The 19,822-nt window shown below is 34.3% G+C and overlaps 1 protein-coding gene across 2 annotated transcripts in view; it reads right to left on the bottom strand.

Moving 5' to 3' along the window:
* MS3_00002396 (uncharacterized protein) overlaps window positions 1–17,809 on the bottom strand; it is a 95,840-nt gene extending 78,031 nt beyond the window's left edge. For both annotated transcript variants that reach the window (XM_051209968.1, XM_051209967.1), the window contains exon 1: window positions 16,092–17,809. In XM_051209968.1, coding sequence (XP_051075453.1) covers window positions 16,092–17,360 — 1,269 coding nt within the window. In that variant the 5' untranslated portion in view covers window positions 17,361–17,809. The remainder of the gene's footprint in view (window positions 1–16,091) is intronic.
* Window positions 17,810–19,822: the final 2,013 nt, after the last annotated feature.

Below are 19,822 nucleotides of genomic sequence, written 5' to 3'. Positions count from 1 at the left end.
GAAAATGAACAAAACAAATGATAAATGCACTTGGTATTGTTTTAATTGAATCTTCGTATTGATGTTTAAGACTGTAATTGATTAGTCTCTTATTGGTATATGTGCATAGTGTGTATGTTACCTCTATATTACTTTAATCCATGAGCATTATAAGCAAAGATGGATAGTGGATAGCAGTGTAATACAAGACACGCGTTTCATCCTATTTTAAACTCGTCAGATGGGTGTACCTACATTTCACAGTTAATGTTCACCCCAAGACTCGAACCCAGTAATGTTCACTTCAAACCTCATCGCGTTATCCACTTAGCTACTGAATTCTGATAACCACATATTTGTGCAATGGAGTGAAGTTGAAATTCACTTGGTGTTGTTTACTTGTATGTTCCAATTGATGCTTAAAACTGCAATTGATCAGTCTGTTATTGGCATATGTGCATACTGTGTATATTGCCTCGATATTTCCTTAATCCACATGCATTCGAGTTGCAGAGTGAACATCAACTGTGAGATTCAGGTATCTTCAGCTGACGAGTTCGAAATAGGACGAAACGCACGTCAAACTGGATTCCACTGCTAGCCACTATCCATCTTTGCTTATAATGCTTGTGAATTAAGACTATATCAAGACAATACTCACAGTATGCACATTCATCAATAACAGACTAATCGATTACACTTCTAAATATCAGTAAGAAGATTCAAACAAACAGTACTGTGTGAATCTTCAAACATAGGTGAATGTTTTTTGTATTGACTAAATGTTTACTTCCCTATAACCAATTCACAGTATAAAACAATTACCAGATAACGGTTATGTAAAGTTGTTTTGTTTTGTTTTTCAAGTCTAAAATAATGATTTTCTAATTCCTAAACAACATTCAATACGGTTGTTTCAGATTACCACATTCAAAGTACTAAATAAAAACTTTGTTCATGCTGTCAATCAACAGTTAATCTCTTGTACAATCATTTCTGTGTATACTTAATCATTACGGTTAAATAAAACAGTGAGAAAATCTACTAAGGTATGCCAACTTATTTGAATGTATATTAACCCATAGATTGATGTACTAATCGAAAGTGAAAATGTTGACTATGATTTTTTTTCTTTAGTTTGATTGTTTAGAGATAAATTGACTAATCCATGGATGGTAGTTAATGTTGTGCTAGTCTAATCTTTATTCTTGATAGGATTCTGTCTATCAAGCACCGATCGGTATAAAACCTAGGTCATAAGTATCCCGGTGACAACATCTAAACTTCTGCTATCTCTACATTGTGCGTGTAATGTCGAATCATTTGAAATAATAATGGCTAAATTACAATTGAACCGATAGAGTTCGAATAATATTAGAGACTTAATGAATACAAAATTGGTCACCATTCAGTGATCAATTTATTTAAATATCTTATTCGTATGAACGGTGAAAGTGAGTGATGTGATTGTGAATCTTCCAGGTAGAACACTAGTTATCTCAAGATTGCAGGTATGCCTGCTTGACCTAGTGTTCACTAATAAGAAACCTTTTCCCACAATTTCCTTCTGACAAGTTCTAACTATCTAATATCAAAACTTGAAGATTGTCTGACCACCTAAAAGACTCATTAGTCCGGATTACATTTTTCAGTCTTTTTGTGAATAGATTCTTTTAAAGTATCTTAGACTACAATCAAACGGCTTCCTCAATAAATTTCTAATTTACAAAGATTGTCAAAATGATGTAAACATTTTGTGATGAAAGTACCTTCAGTATATGCTGCAAAGAAAATATCGTTCACAAGTTCAAGTAACTTAGAATAATTACACTTAGATTGAATTATCGATTCTAACTATATGTAAATTATTTTATATTCCCATAAATGTATGCTGTAGGATTCATGATTTTGTCTACACAAAATACTTCGGATATCTTGGCCAGACACTATCAGCAAAAACCTACTATGGGAGAGAACAAATCTGCTCCAAGCGGAGAAAGTGATCAGGAAGAAGCGCTGGAAGTGGGTAGGACATACATTAAGGAAGGCACACAAATGCGTCACAGCTCAGGCCTTCGCACGGAAACCTCAAGGTCAAAGGAGGAGAGGAAGACCAGAGGACACAATAGGCCGAAAAATGGAGACAGACATGAGAAGAATGAACAACAATTTGATGGAACTAGAAAGGAAGGCCCCGTACAGAGTGGGTCGGAAATTGCTAGTCGGCGGCCTCTGCTCCATTGGGAGTAAACACATTCTAACAATTCAAACATTTACTAGTTAATACAATTATGTATTTTATAATAACATATATATATATAAACACAAATGTTTGAAGAACCAGTGCATCATCCACTATGCTTCCCCTGTTATAGTCGTTATTGTTTTCATTGTCATACAACTATTATTGGTCATGATGATGTAGTTAGTGTTTCCATTAAAAGAAACATCAAGCGAGAGGAGGGCAGAATTTGAAATCTTTGTGAAAATGTCCAAACCTAATTTAATGGAAATTACTAAAACTAGTATGTAGTTTGTCATATGATCTAATAGGCAAGATAGTTTTCTTCTTAATTGTTTGATGAAAAAATAAAACACATTTTTTCACACCAATTATTGAAAGTTATGAATATTTATTAGTTGGAGTTAGACATTAACATCGGTGGATGCTGGCTTAGTGGTTAAGCGATCGCGCGCGAGACTGATAGGTCCTATGTTCGAGTCTCGCGTGCAAGATCGTGGATGCGCACCTCTGAGGAGCTCCATAGTTGGATGAAACGGCTGTTCAGTGCTTCCAGGTTTATCATGGTGATCTAGTTTCAATTGACTGATGAATTCAACTATCAAATTAAAGAATTATACACAACTAACACACCGACTCACCGAGACGTTATCATAAAAGCCTGTTGAATATTAATGGGTTTTTGAGTGAATAATGTACGTAATACAAAAATAATATTGAATACAAGTACTATACTGACTACACTTTTTTACAAACATTCATATATTTTTACTTAAGTGTTTCAAGAGGAAACATAAGAGTTACAGTACTCGCGCTTTATTCCGAGGAATCTCGTAAGAGTTAGTTATGTTGATGTATTTAGATTAAATATTAAAAACTCCCATATTATGAATTACATTAACAAACAATAGATCCTCATTAAGCTTTATTTTAATATATAATATTATTTATACTGATATATAAAATTATCAAGCTAATCAAGGTAGTTATTTGAGCCGGTGATAACAGTGCAACAGATTACATACATAAACATAATCAGTAATAAGTACACACTGATAGTATGATAACAGATGATCTAGTTGTGATGTGAATAATAAATGTATGAATCAATGTTTTTTCATTTGAAGTAGGTAATCAACTTGGAAAACTAGACATTCATTAAAATTTAGAGTCCAGGAGTGAACATGAACTCTGCGATGCAAGTACATCCAACTGACGAGTCCCAAATAGGATGAAATGCCCGTCACACTGGATTCTACAGCTAGCCACTATCCATCTTTGCTTAAACGACTCATTAAAAGCTAGTAAAATTACTTAGTAAGAAGTGTTCAGATAATGAAACACTGAAGGACATATTTGAAAAAAGGAGTGGAGAAAAAATAAACAAAAATAGGGTATGGGGAACAAGCCTCTGTATTCATAAGAAGTTTGTATCACTTTCATCTTTCTTCCTTGACCAAGTTAGCTTTAATAAATGATTTTACTTATTTCATTTGTATTGATTGGTTAAATGTTTCCATTGAAGTGAAGGACTGCAATTGTTAAGTCTCATACTGTGAGGAGTTCCTCGATGTTGCCATTAAGTCACAACCGGTTACATTTAAAATTAAATGCAAATAATCGATTATCGGTATATGAACACGAACAATATAGTTAATGAACAATAATCTCAAAATGAATAGATCTAACCTACAAAATTTTACTAAAATTAAGTATTTGATTGAGATCATGAACCGATTGATGTTAAACCACCATTGAAAACATGGAAGCGTTGAACAACCGTTTCGTCCTCAACAGTGCGCATCCACGACCTCGCTTGCGGGGTTAAGTAGTATGACTGAGAATCAAGTAAGCTAAATAGCCAAATCGGAATTTCATAGTCGATAATTTATCTATAGTATAGTATTCTTGTAATAGAAGCAGATATGAAAAGGATGAATAACAACTGGAACGAGCTGGAAAGGATTTCCAGGACAGGGTTGGATGCAGAATGCTGGTGAGCGGCCTATGCTCCTTCACGAGGAGTAACAGGCGTAAGTAAGTAATAGTATTCTTGTAAGTTTCATCCATGGACTCATTGCCGAAGGCCTATAAGCATTAGACAACTATCTTGTTTTAGTATGGAACTTCTCACCGTACTATTTTATTGTTAAACAATCTAAGTAGTTGGAATCCAATAAAGACTTTTGTTTTAAAAGAATTTATCTTGTAAAAGAATATTCTATATATGAGTCTATTATTTTTGCTGTATAAAACAAATCATGGTGAAGAAGATTTGTAGATTTGTTTAGACAATCAATGAAAACAAGGAGGAAGTGGACAATTTGTCCTTTCTAGTATACGACACCATGAAAGTACCCACTCATGACCCTACCAGAGATCAAACGTTAGACATTTTGCATTTGATAGTAAAGAACCTTTAAGATACTAATATCAGTAGTGGTTTTTATAGTTAACCAAACACATAAGAAAAAAGCATAGTGGGTTGGTTTCCAGAATTTTACAGGAGCTTTCTCAAAGTGTTGAATTTCACCTCATAGCTATTGAATAATTATTTGATCACGGATATCAATTCTTAATGTATTTGAATTATGACTGATAGTAAAGGACAGGATAGGTGCCTTTTATACATTTTAAACTGATCATTTCAATATACCTTCAACCCATCGTTGATAATTACATTTATACTAACTTAATATCTATCACTCTAAACAACAGCAACAACAGATCGATAAAAAATGTGAAGTTGCAAAACTTCCTATATAAACAATATATAATATTAAATTCACTTGGTGTTGTTCTACTTGCATCTTCTCATTATTATTTAGAACTACGATTGATCAGTCTCATTTTGGCATGTGTGTATCCTGTGTGGATTGCCTTGATATAATTTTAATTCACAAGCTTTTTAAGCAAAGATGGATAGTGGTTAGCAATGAAATACAGTTTGATGCGCGTTTCGTCATATTCGGGACTCATCAGTTGAATGTACCTACATCTCATAGTTAATGTTCACTCTATAGCTAAATGGATAATGCGATGGTGTTTGAGGCAAACGTTAATGGATTCGTGTCCCGAAGTGAACATGAACTCTGAAATGCAAGTTTATCCAACTGATGAGTCCTAAATAGGACGAAACGCACGTTAAACTTGATTTCACTACTAACCGCTATCTATCTTTGCTTATCATATATAATACTTATTAAATTTCAATAAACTAGATAGATATTAATGTGTTAATAAGCTGAAATATCAAATCTTTTGATCTTGTACATATATTCCTGTCACATTTATAAATGTAGCATATGATTAACAAAATTTCACTTTTATTCTAGATTGAAATGATTTACAGAAAAAAGAATTCATTGAACATTCTTTGTTTAAATGAATAGAACCCATAGATACATATACATATATTGTGACTTTTAAAAAAAAAACTGGCGGTTAATTTAAAATACACCGATGGTTTTTGGTTTTATTGAACTGTCAAATGAATACATTAAAGAAAAAAAAAGTTTTTTCTTCTTTTTTTGGTTTTTGAAAAAGATGAAAACAAACATTGTAACATGGAAACAGTTGACAAAGGAGGGTATTGCTTTTTATTTTTTCGTTTTTAACTCTTTCACATAGTTAAATGTTAATGTACATCTTAAGTGAATGTAATTTCTATTGGAGAGATTATATAATTTACAGATGAACCAATCAGGTATAAGATAAAAGGTTTGGAATTTTAGCGCGAAATTTACTCATCTATTTGACTAAATAGGGGTGGATTTATCCGCAACGTTTCCCATGTAAGCCTAATATATCGGTCAGTGTAATAACGATCATGTCTACGTTCATGTAATCATAGAATCTGTCATTTTATAATGTACTTTTTTTATTAAACAACTATATTATGCTGTAAATTTTATAATGAGTAGCATCAAAAACCCAGAAAACAATGCTGAATCGAAATAAATTTTACACCAACATTTAGAACATTACACTAACTGAGGCATTTTAGCACACTGAAAAATTAAATTATGTAGCAACACAAAATAATAGCTGAAAAGACAAAGAATGTGGAAAGCCGACCGCCATTGCTTACAAAGATGGCGGATACAATAATTCCTGCTTCATTCTGATTGGTTGCTAAGCTGACTGCCACGTTTACGAAATCGAGTTGCGTTTAATAGCAGCCCTAAATAGAGTTTTGGTATTATAGTTGATGTCAGTTTGTGATGAAAACCATAAATCTATTTCCCTAACCTTAACCATCAACTGTAAATCGCAATTGGAAGTCCGTACACAGGTTTATAACCCTCATTTAGTCCTAGTTATAAAAAGAACACTCTCAAGGTCAGTTCAATGGCTCTCAATGGTCGTCCATAAATTAGAGTCTCATCTAATTTTTATTTTATAAATTAACAAATTAAATATTTAATTACTTTGATTATACTAGTTTACTAAACAGTTCAAGCGATAGCAACTATCCTACAAACAAATCCAATTATGATTAATTTTGGTTAATCCCTTTTTAGAAATCTTCACAGATTGAATTCATGAGTCAGTTGAAGCTAGACCACCATTGAAAACCTGGAAGCACTGGACGGCTGTTTCGTTCTAGTATGGGACTCCTCAGCAGTGCGCATCCACGCTCCCGCACCACGCGGGGCTCGAACCCAGGACCTACTGGCTTCGTGCGCGAGCACTTAACCATTAGACCACTGAGCAGGCATCTGACGGTGTAAATGTCTAACTTCAACCAATCCACGAAGTTGCGCCACCATATACCATTGTCTTCAGTGAGCTGATAATACCTTTTTGTTAACTTACTTAACAGACAATGTGTTATATGAACACTAACAATTCGCATATTTCTTTGTTACCGTCATGATCACTAGATCACATGACAGACTCGAGCTAAAATATTGATTCCTTAAATATCACTCGTTGATTCATCCTTCTACCCATGTATATATGTAATCAAATCCTACTATTAGTCTTTACATTTGCCTATATAATTGCTCGCATATACTTATTAGCCTATCCGCTTCAAATATGCTCGATGTGCTTATAGCTTTGTAATCTGCGTCATCCGCTAATAAACTATAGTTACCACTTCTCTTTACCTTCTGATTTTAAACACCGTTGAGATTGATATTATAATGGTTATCGAAATGACCGATTAACCAAGCAAGGTTACTACAAATCTCATATTAAAAATATGAATTTCAATTTATCTTCTCATGTTTAAATGGATATTTTTTTTATAGTATTCTTGAACTCGATTTAATCCATAACATTGTTACATTGTATTATTATAACAGAATCATCAGCTGATAAACTTAGGGAATGACTGACATACTCCAGCTACTACTTTTCTCAAGCAATTAATACTGAATACTTAACTAGAATAAACGGACATACTAGTTGAATGTATATATTACGAAATCAAAGGTGTCGTTTTTATACAAAATTATGACATCATATAACAAACAGTTTGTTAAAGATAAAAACTATTATCAGAAATAAACCACAAACTGTTCAACCCATTGCACAAGCAAATGGCTATTAGGATTCAGTACTTAAGTGGATAACGCTATGGCGCCTTGAACGAACGGTACTGGGTTCGAGTCCCAGAGTGAACATCAACTGTGCGGTACAGGTACATCCAACTGACGAGTCCCAAATAGAACGACACGCGTGTCGTGGATTCCACAGCTAACCACTATCCATCTTTGCTTATAATGCTTGTGACTTAAGGTTATATCGAGGCGATCCGCAGAGGATGCACATATGCCCAATAAGAGATTGATCAATTGCAGTCCTAGTTAACATTGAGGAGATACAAATAAAACAACACCAATTGAATCTTTTTATTTTTCACTATTATATAAAGCATCATGTGTATAGATCTTCTAAATCAAAGTTTGTCGTAGTTTCTCATATCGCTTAATTCTTAACATGCTATTAAGCTTATACTGGATAATGTCAAACTGTAATCTAATACAATTCAATAGAAAACAGCTTGGAATAACATAAATCAATATAACAGATTGATCATTAATGTTACCAACCAATTTGATCATTTCAAAGTGGATAATTTTGCTATTTGTCCATTAGAAGAGTAAAAGTACACTACCCAACAGTGATAAAGATACTAATGCATCAAAAAAATAGTTGACATGTTTGCTTAACACATTGTTGAATGTAAAGTTAGAAACAAGAAAAAAGAAAGAGGAGGGAGAAAAGAAATCCCTAAATTTAACTGTCAGTCAAAATGTTACATTACAGAATATTTTATCCATTACATAATACGATGTCATAATTTATTCAATTAGTTTGCTTGTTTTGTTTATATGATTACCAACTTGTTTCATAGTTGAATGAAATACTCAGGTTTAGTGAGATGGTGGAGAAAATTTGTATCTCAGGTGGGTGATTTTGATGAAGTTTTGTTCTCTGAGCTAAATGGTTTGGTCGTGGAGATTTCATCGTTCTTCTGAACGACATCATCAGCACAAACTTCAGGTAGACTTCTTCCACGACGAAACCATCCAGCTCAGAGAACAAAACTCTATCAAAAACTCAGGCTTAGTTTTTTATTTAGATAATATAAGTTTAATCTATTAATCATATACGTATATAAGTTATTTGAATCATTCGATCAAGGTATCGGACTGTAATTGTTTAGTCTCATTTTATCATATATGCATTCTGTGCGAATTTCTCTGATATTACCATTCAGACACAATCATCGTAGGCTGATAAGTTTCAGATGGGTTGAAATGAGCGTTTTTAATTCAACTACTAGCCAACAGCAATCTCATCTGATAAATCATTCAGTTATGGTTATTCTAGATTTTTATGATTTTAAATTCACTAGTTTCAAACGCTATTCCATTAAATAAACTTTAAACAGTCAACTAGACTAAATTTGTGATTCATGAGTTTGTATTTTCTTTACTCTGTTTTGACTAATTATGCTGTACTTATTATAATTCTGAAATAGTAAACTTAGGTGATAGGAGGTATCCTAAATGAAACTGTATGTTATCCAGCTTCATAGGCTGTAGGTATATTTTAGTGACGAGTATCACCTAGAATGATATCTAAGTTGGGAGATTCTTAGTGGCAACCTTCTACGGAATTATGTCAAAACATAGTGTACTTGAGGTTGAGTCACTTGGGCCAGTAGTCTTATTTCAAATTGACCGACACCAGTCTTGTCTCCACGAAGAACCAGACAAAAATGTAGTTGGTCACTACTCATATTCACTAAGTGCTTGAGGATAAACCAAACTCTAAATGTGAAGGCTAGTGACTACTAAGTTATCAAAACCGAATTCGGTGAGCAGAAGTTCGAACTGCGAACTTATTGTCTACCCAACGACTAATCAAAGTTGAGTAGTAACATATCTAATTACAGTACTAAAAAAACAACAATCTGAATCTCTAGAAGGATGTTCTCTGTCTCAAAATGACGAATGGATGGTTCAATTTTTTAATAAATGGCTTACAGATTTGAACTATATTCCTAATCATTTCGGTTTTGAACAAACTTTTATTATTGACGAATGGCATACGAAAAGCATACTGTCGATTTCACTCAACTATTTTAATATCATATCAAGGAAAATGCTAGAAAAGAATGCATTCGTCTTTTGAATATATTCACTAAAATTCATTTCATAAAATTCAAATGTCTATTTAAAAACCCGAATCGTGATGACCCTCCGGAAATTTTCACAAAAATACTTAAGAAATATTTGATATCAGTATATTCAAGTCAATAGATGTCCCCAGCTCTCTCTCTCTCTAAATGCTCTCATATGGCCACGTGCATACAACCACTACCAGGGAAGTCCTACTCCCTGCCTTTTTGCGGCGGGGGTGTTGTTTACGATAATGAGAGGATGAAAAGCAAATGTCCGGTGCTTTAACCGGATTTGTGGATATGGAGGATCCACCTGAGGGAGTTGGAAAACCCTGATTCCTAACCAATGATGCACATGGGCTTCAGGATTCTAAGGAAACAAATGACGTCTAAACCGATTGTTGGTCTCCGGCTACCATAGGATTGCATCTCCTTACGTTGTTCTTCTGCCTTATGCATTAGACCTACCCTATCTATGGTGATTCCTCAACTAAAGTATAGGTTACCTAGTTCGGACACATCTATGTGTATCTACGTGTTCATCTGCTCATGTGGAGAAAGCTATATTAGGCGAACAGCCAGGAAACTGAGTCAACATGTTAATGAACATCTCCCTTCATGATCACAATTGATTGACCACCGGGTGGTGATCAATGTCATGTGTGTCAAGTTTTTATTAGTGCAGATCAAATGCTATCGACTAGGCTGCAATGTGGCCACCAGTCTAGGTGGCTCGACACTGCGTGCTTTATTGTGAGATTAGATGGTTGTTGGAGGTAGTCAACAGGAAACCCTGGACCCGAGTTTCGTGCTACTTGACACTCGTCAGCAAGGTGTACCTGTAATCTTGAGGGAACTGGTGCTCCTTGACGGATTCAATCCCGTGTCACCCACCTTTACAGTCCGAGACGTTACCACTGAGCTATCCGTGCCCGGCCAAGTAGCACAAAACCCGGGTTCAGGATTTCCTGTCGTCTAACCTCGCTTCATGGCTAGGCAAGGGGATTGTCAAAACAATACGCAGTTCAGTTCTATCACATCCGATCGATAGCGGTCATGTAGTAGATAGAAATAGGTCGTTTAAAGTTATTCATCGTTTATGCATATAAATATTACTACATGATAGAGTAAAGCCTAATAAGGATCTAATCGAAGACAATATTGTTCGCTTATGTATATTGTTCTAATTCACAATTTGGGTATTTTTCTTAAAAAAGTTTGTTAAGCATCGAAAGGTTAAAGTATAATAAACTTAGTAAATCAGTTACTGGTTCGTGTCGATGTTACCTCTCTTAATCTTGTGAATAAGGATTGCAATATTAAGAATCATTTCTTTGAACAATAATGACAATTCAATGTACATCATTAATTTGAATGGGATTAAGTACAGCTACTACTCATTTAAGTAATAAATTTCAAATTGAATAAGTTACAAATTTTGGACTGTACAGTTATTCATAATGAAAAATTAAATATGAAAAGTTAATTAAATTAAACATAGGTCCTAGATTCGAATCTTGCGGGGCGGGATCATGGATACGCACTGCTGGGGAGTCCCATACTAAGATGAAATGGCCATCCAGTGCTTTCAGTTCTAGCTTCAATCGACTCATGAATTCAATAATCTATACAAAACCTCTTTCTGATTATAAACATACTTTATTCAGCATATTGATTATTTTCAATGGTTAAGATCATAAGTCAGTTGAAGCTAGACCACCATGGAAAACCTGGAAGCACTGGACGGCCGTTTCGTCCTACTGTGGGACTCCTCAGCGGTGCGCATCAACGACCCCGCCCCCTGCGAGATTCGAACCCAGGACCTACTGGTTTCGCGCCAGGCGCTTGACCAACTAGACCACTGAGTGGGACCGTGGATTCGCACTGCTGAGGAGTCCCATATGATTTCAATCTGTGAAATTCCTAAAATCTCCACAAACCCCTTTTGATAAAATATTTACTATGTTTAAATTGTTTCTGGTTTCATTTATGTTTATGTTTTAAATTAGCTTTATGGTTAAATGATTTTATAGATTTCAAAAGGAGAAATAATTAAAGCGTGTAGAAATAATAATTCACCTCACTTCAAATGTTCGGTAACTAGAATAAATTTACTTCAATAGAATCAGAAGATTCATAGATAAATTGTGATGTTAATAGTTGAATTCATAAGTCAGTGTAAGCTAGACCACTATTAAAAACCTGGAAGCGCTGAACAGCCGTTTCGTTCTATTATAGAATTAGTATGACTCCAAGATGATTTCCTAGAGTTCTAGTGAGAAGTTGTGACCAGTGAAGTTCAATTCTTGTCGTATAGAGACAGGTATCTACCTCTTACAATGGATAGGTGGTTGCTCAGCCATTCATGGATCTATGGAAGTTAGACATTGACATCATTGGATGCCGGCTCAATGGTCTAGAGGTTAAGCGTTCGTGAGCAGGTTCATTCGGGTTCGAATCCCGCGTGCGAGGTCGTGGACGCCCACTGCTGAAGAGTCCGATTCTGGGAAGAAACGGCTTTCCAGTGCTTCCAGGTTTTCTATGGTGGACTAGTTTATATCGACTCATGAATTCAACTATTTTAGTTACTACATTCTTCACAACCCTCATTCTGATCATAAAATACTGATTTCACAATTTTATGCCAATTGTTTAAGATACTCTAGTACGTAGATTCAGTAAACTCAAGAAATAAAAACATCTTGATCTCAAAAGTGTTATACTAAATGTATTCATATTTTAGTCTACTTATATTCTGATATTTTAGTATACAAAAACAATGTACAACTTCTGTCTTCAAAATAATTGTTGATCTGTTCTAAATACCGCTTGCTTTGATTTATACAACCGGACAACATTATCAGTTATTGTTCTGGAGGTAAAATATGCCTCAAAGGATAATGAACAAATTTATACTGAATATCTTCGTGAAACTACTGTCGGATATGTCTTAATGGTTAATCTACATTTAATAACAGTCTACAGCTAAAAATTATTAAAAAGAAATAATTCTAGTGTTTCAGCTAGTAGTCTAATCTAAGGATCTACGTGAAGGATTCTACATCTTCCAGGGTTTCACCGTCAAAAGTTATTGGATTGCTGTTCTCCATTTTGAACTCGAGGACCTTGGTTTTCCCCTTGTGTATGTTGAGGCCTACTGATGCAGAGACTGCTGCTACACTGGCTGTCTTCATCTGCATTTGTTCGTGTGTATGCGATAGGAGGGCTAGGTCATCTGCGAAGTCCAAACCGTCTAATTGGTTCTGAGCTGTCCATTGTCTGCCGTGTTTTCCCCCAGATTTTGAGGTCTTCATAATCCAGTCGACCACCAGAAGAAAGAAAAAGGGGGAGAGTAGACAGTCTCGTCTGACTCCGGTCCTTACTTGGAATGCATCTGTCAGCTGTCCTCCATGCACGACCTTGCACCGTAGTCCGTCATATGAGTTCCGGATAATATTGACAATCTTCTCAGGAACTCCGTAATGTCGAAAAAGTTTCCATAACGTTCTCCTATCCACACTGTCAAATGCCTTTTCATAATCAATGGAGTTGATGTATAGTGACGAGTTCCACTCAATTGATTGTTCGACGATGATCCGTAGTGTCCCGATTTGGTCTGTGCACGACCGATCCTTACTGAATCCAGCTTGTTGATCTTGAAGTTGGACGTCTACTGCATCTTTCATCCGGTTCAGAAAAACTCTGTTAAAGACTTTCCCTGGTATTGACAGTAGTGTTATGCCTCTGTAGTTCTTACATTTGCTCAGATCTCCTTTCTTTGTAATCTTGATGAGGTGTCCTTCTTTCCAGTTCATCGGCACTTGTTCCTCATACATAACATACATAACACAATAGAAAATTTCATTACGTAATATTTCCATTTAATTCAGTTAACTAATTCTGTCATTTGACATTTAATCAGTTAGAACTTAAAAATCTGTTCACTGAATAAATTACCCATTCAATATCTTCAATCATTTCGGTCAATTGACTTTACAATATTCTGTCTTAGCTAGTTTATAATGTTTTATTGTGAAGTTGAAATTCGGCTTCATAAATTCTAAATCTTATTATTTACAAGTGACATATTATACCTTTAAATTTACAACACATTTAATTATCGTTCTTTTTTGGGGGGATTGAGATCATGAATCGATCAATATTAGACTAACATTGAAAACCCGAAAGTACTGAACGGCCGTTTCATTCTAGTATGGGATTCCTCAGCAGTGCATATTCACGATTTTACTTACGGGATTCGGACCCAGGACTTTCAGCCACGCGCATGAATGCTTAACCTTCAGAACATTGAGCAGGTATCCAACAGTGTTAATGTCTAACTTTGATCAATTCAAAAAATTACGCCACCGTTCACCATTGTCTTTAGTGAGTTACAATCTCGTAATGGACCCGATTGAACTTCATCGATCACGGCTTCTCATTCTTCTTGAGTCACATTTTCACCGTATCAGTTATTCGCTTATCAACTTTGACTGTTTTTTATATAATCATGTGTGAATGTATTGCTTATACTATTATTCATCACATATCTGTAACATATTTTTGTCTAAATATAAATATTGAGTGATGCTTGGTTAAATCGAGTTGGCTCACATGCCATCTCCGATTTGTTTCGCTACGTTTCCTTAACTGTATATACATATTCAAAATCTATTCATGGGTTTGACTTATTTTAATCCCGTTACTCACTAAAACGAGTTCAGTCCATAATAATACATGAGGATTGATGGCATATATGTTTCAATAACAATTATTCATACGATCGAATTGAAGTCGGATTAAGAGCCATTAAAATACCCTTCTTTTAATTGGTCAAATATTCATTATCGACAACTCATTTGATAATAGTTTCTATCATAAACTGATATCATATGAAGAATCACTAAAATCTACAAGACTTATATTCTTTAGACCGTATACTCCATATGATGATATGAGTTATTATTGAACCTTTTCAACTCATATCAATTAATGACGAGAACCACTTTTGATTTTTAGTGGAGCCCATTATTTTGTCGTTGTTTAGATCGGACAATGTTTGTTGACGGGCTCTTCACTTTAGTGGCCCGTGGATCTGACTCCAAGAAGATCGTAATGAATGTTTGTTATTGAAATATATATATATCGCTTGTCCTCGTATATAATCATCGACTTAAATCGCGTTAGTCAATAACAGAATTAAATATGTCGAATAACGAGAATAGACTTGTGAATACATATATATTTTGTATATAAAGCGAATTGGGCAGCATCATTGATGAACAGGGTGGATCTGATGCAGATGTGAAGGCGCGGATCGGCAAACCAAGAGCAGCATATTTACAACTGAGGAACATGTGGAACTCAAAACAACTGTCAACCAACACCAAGGTCAGGATTTTCAATACAAATATCAAGACAGTTCTACTGTATGGGGCAGAAACCTGGAGAACTACGAAAACCATCATCCAGAAAATACAGGTGTTTATTAACAATTTTCTACGCAAAATACTTCAGATCCATTGGCCGGACACTATTGGCAACAACGTACTGTGGGAGAGAACAAACCAGATGCCAGTGGAGGAAGAAATCAGGGAGACTTGCTGGAAGTGTATGGGACACACATTGAGGAAAGCACCCAACTGCGTTGCAAGACAAGCCCTCACATGGAGTCCTCAAGGCAAAAGGAAAAGAGGAAGACCAAAGAACACATTACGCTGAGAAATGGAGATAGACATGAGAATAATGAACAAGAATTGGATGGAACTAGAAAAGAAGGACCCAGGACAGAGTGGGTTGAAGAATGCTGGTCAGCGGCCTATGCTCAATTAGGAGTAACAGGCGTAAGTAAGTAAGTAATATAAAGCGAATGGGATAGAGATAAGAGAAACGACACTGAGTGGAGATGGCTGGTAAGCCAACTCCAACTTTAACCAAGCATTAATCAATAATTATCGTTACACAAAAGTAAGTTACAGACATGTGATGAGTAATGGGATAAGAAATGTACGCACACCTACCGCGCTTATATAAAAACAGTCAAGATTGATAAGCGAATAAATAACAAGATCAGAATGTAACTCAAGTAGAATGAATAGAATGATCTGTCCGAAACCTAGAATAAGGTGGTAATATGGGCTTAACATAGTAACACCGACATTACAGATTATTATTCATGCATAAATCAATATTATATCATTGAAAGATCAACTAATGAACTATACTTACAATCAAGTTTTGATTCAATAAATGAGTAGTTTGACTTTTATTCCAATGTATTGATGATTTACATGAAGTACTAAGTGGATGTTGTAATTGATTAGATGGAATCAGTGTTTTTGTTGAACCATTTAATTCATATTTATTTCCATGAAATTGTTTTAATGAATTTGAATATTTATTTAATAACTTCATATTCTCTTCATTATTATTATTATCATCTATTGTATTTAATGAAACAGTTTCATCATCTGTATTAATTAGACTATTACCATTATCTGAATACATTAGATTCATATTCATATCATCATGATATAGAGTTAATTGTTGTTTTGATGAATTGAATAATTTATATTTTTGATTAGATAATGATGATCTAATTGTTCGAGATTTTGATTGTCCAATTCCAGTTGATGAACCAATATTCCAAATATCCGGTTCATTATTATTATCATTATTATTATTCTCTAATACATTACATTTTATAGGTGGATGAGTTCTTCTTTGTGAATTCATTATATGACTTGTATTTATTATAGAATTATGAGGTATCTCTGGTAATATTATTCTTTTTGAGTTGAATACATTCAAAGATGGTTTTAATTGAGTTTCATTTAGTTGACTTGATCTATAAGATGATAAACATGGATTTAGTTGTGATCTATGTTGATTGATTGGATTTTTATTTAATCGATTCATTGATAATATTGTTTCTGGCATCATTTGTATTGATGATTTTGTATATTGAATAGGATAATATGGATTTTGTTGTTTTATCATTGATTTATAATAAGAATGATTTCGTTTTTCTGTTTCTAATTTATTTTGAATAATTAATGGTGAATATGATTGTTTAGGTATACAATATGTTTCATTCATAGGTTGATAATTTCTAATTGATTTTTGAATCTGTGATGGTGGTGGTGGTGGTGGCGGTGGCGGTGGCGGTGGCGGAGGCGGCGGTGATAATACAATTCTTGGCATATTACAATTGAATGCATCATTTTGCCGTTGTTGTTGTTGTTTCGAATGATACAATGTATCATAACGATTTTGTGAATGATTATATGATTTTGAAGTTAGTCTAGTGTTATAATTAGAAAATGGATCATAATTACAACTTTCTATGATATGTTGTAAGGTTGGATTAGTATTATCACGTATATAGAATGATTTATTTCCTATCCATTGATTAGACGATGATGGTGATGATGATGGTAATGATGATGATGATGGTGATGGTGATGATGATGATGATGTATAATTTCCTGACATCATAATAAATATTTCTGTCACCTTGTTTATCTTTCAATTAATCAGTCAATCAATCAATCAATTAATCGATCAATCAATCAGTCAAAAAATACTTTTTATAATAATAATCATCGGAGTAATTGAAAAAAGAATTCAATATCATTACAGAAGTATGCTGATAATCATTGAATAGATTATGAAAAGAAATCATTGATGTCACAATGAATCAGTATGTAAACAGGTGAAGAATATATTCTTTTCATGGTTATTCTTTTTTTTGTTTTGTTTTCTGTTCATCTCTTTCCCTCTCTCTCTCTCTCTCTCTCTCGCTCTTTTTCTCTCTCTCCCAGTGATTACCACATTAACAACAAATAACAATAATTATAGTTGTTTCTAAGACGAATAACAACATAACAACATGTCCGCCTTTCATTGAATATTTCTTTCCTTTTGATTTGTTTTATATATATATATATATATATATATATATACTTTTGAAGAAAATAGTTTGGCATTGTTCTTAAAATTGAACAAACTAATCGATTAATTTATGAGGGATTCTTTCCGTAGTAATAGTTCATGTAACTCTACTGTGGACAAATATACACAAAACTACACACACACACACACGCATGCACATGAATTTCACTTAAGTACATAAAACATGTCAATATATATATATATATATATATATATAAATATATATATATATATACACATGTAAAGTTTAAGACATGATCCATATACAAACTAACAAAATGTAACATATTGTTGTTACCAATCACGGTTACTGTTCAACCAATTTGATTTCCAAATTATTTATTTACTAGACACCTTATAATTTTAAACTAAAATTAGTTCATATGAATGTTTACTTATCCATTTCTTCATTTCATTTCTTTTTTTTTGTTTGAGAAATTTGATTATAATGATTTTCTTTTTTAAATGTTAAACGTTCACTATGTGACTTGAGGATCTTGGTTTGATCATTAGTAGGGTAGTGGATACTTGCCCCCGAATGTTATGATACGGCCGAGAGTGGAGAAAGTTCGCGCTCTCTCTCTCTCTCTCTCTCGAAATACTCTCACATGTCCACGTGCATATAGCCTCTACCAGGGAAATCCTACTCACTGCATTCTCTTGGCGAGGGTGTTGTTTACGATAATGAGAGGATGAAAAGCGAATGTCCGGTGCTTTAACCGGGCCGATAAGTCCACCTAGGGGAGTTGGAAAACCCTAATTCCAAACCGATGGTGCACATGGGCTTTAGTATCCTTAGGAAACAAACGGCGTATGAACCAATTATTGGTCACCGGCAACCATGGGATTGCATCTCCGCACGATGTTCCACTGCCTTGTGGATCAGACCTTAAAGTCGAAGGCTCCAGGTGAAAACCACCTACTTCGGTCTGGGCACCCGAGCAGTATCACAGCCCTCACACAACTCTAATGAGATAACAAATAAATAAGTAAAGGATACCCACTACTGAAATATCTTATACTAGAATGATATATACAGTTTTTAATGTCTATCTAAGATCAAATAGTACTGTAATCTGAAAAATTGTCAACTTTAATTGTCGCTCTAACTTTTCACCAGGAGCGTTTCAGATAAATATGTACACAATTAGTATCATATCGTTGAACTAAATGTAGGTGACTGTTTTGTTACTTTATGTTGGACACAATTTATGTGTTAAATTTATTTTTTGTACAGTAAACGATATGTTGAGACTTCCCTTTAATATCACCTCTGTTCATTATAAATCGATATAACCATTTGTAAATCATGGAACATATGATCGAAACCAGAAACGTCATATTTAGTAACTACCTTGATACCAATCAGATTACTGAGTGACAATCTACTTTTAGACTACCATTCACAAACCCACAGGAATGAAGAACCTTCGGTCCCGCACGTGAACGATTAACTTCTAGACGGTGTTAATGTCCGACGTTAATCATTTTACGATATTGCGCAACCATTTCCATTTCCTTCATTGGGTGACTCCCTCACATCCAGCACACTTTAGCTCCAATAGTCACAGCTCATATAGTGACCAAATTGGAAAGACTAGATATCATTTACGATTAATCAAGACGTGTATGTTTATACGAAACATCTAACACATTTTCATTTGAAGTAATACAATGGAAATGTAGACAACTGTTGTAACTTATATTCCACATCTCTTAACAAAACTTCAACAGTGAGTACAATGTTGAATTTAACCTGTCTTAAATAAATGAATAACATGGAAGCAAAGCAATTTAGTTATGGATCCAGCACTTTCGACTTTAAGTTACATTAATTTTTACCCGTTCAAATTATAGTAGGTGAAATGGGATTCGAACTTACGACTGCAAAGCCAGAAATGGTTATAACTTACAACCAAAATTATTACATAACTGAATAGCATAGTCACAAGTATATTTCTTAAACAATTAAAAAATGATTGTTAAGTACATTTTAATTCTACAAC

Source organism: Schistosoma haematobium, chromosome 1 (genome assembly GCF_000699445.3).
Source record: "Schistosoma haematobium chromosome 1, whole genome shotgun sequence".
NCBI lineage: Eukaryota > Metazoa > Platyhelminthes > Trematoda > Strigeidida > Schistosomatidae > Schistosoma > Schistosoma haematobium.
Note: the sequence above shows the minus strand (reverse complement) of the source record. Positions and strands in the feature narration are given on the sequence as shown.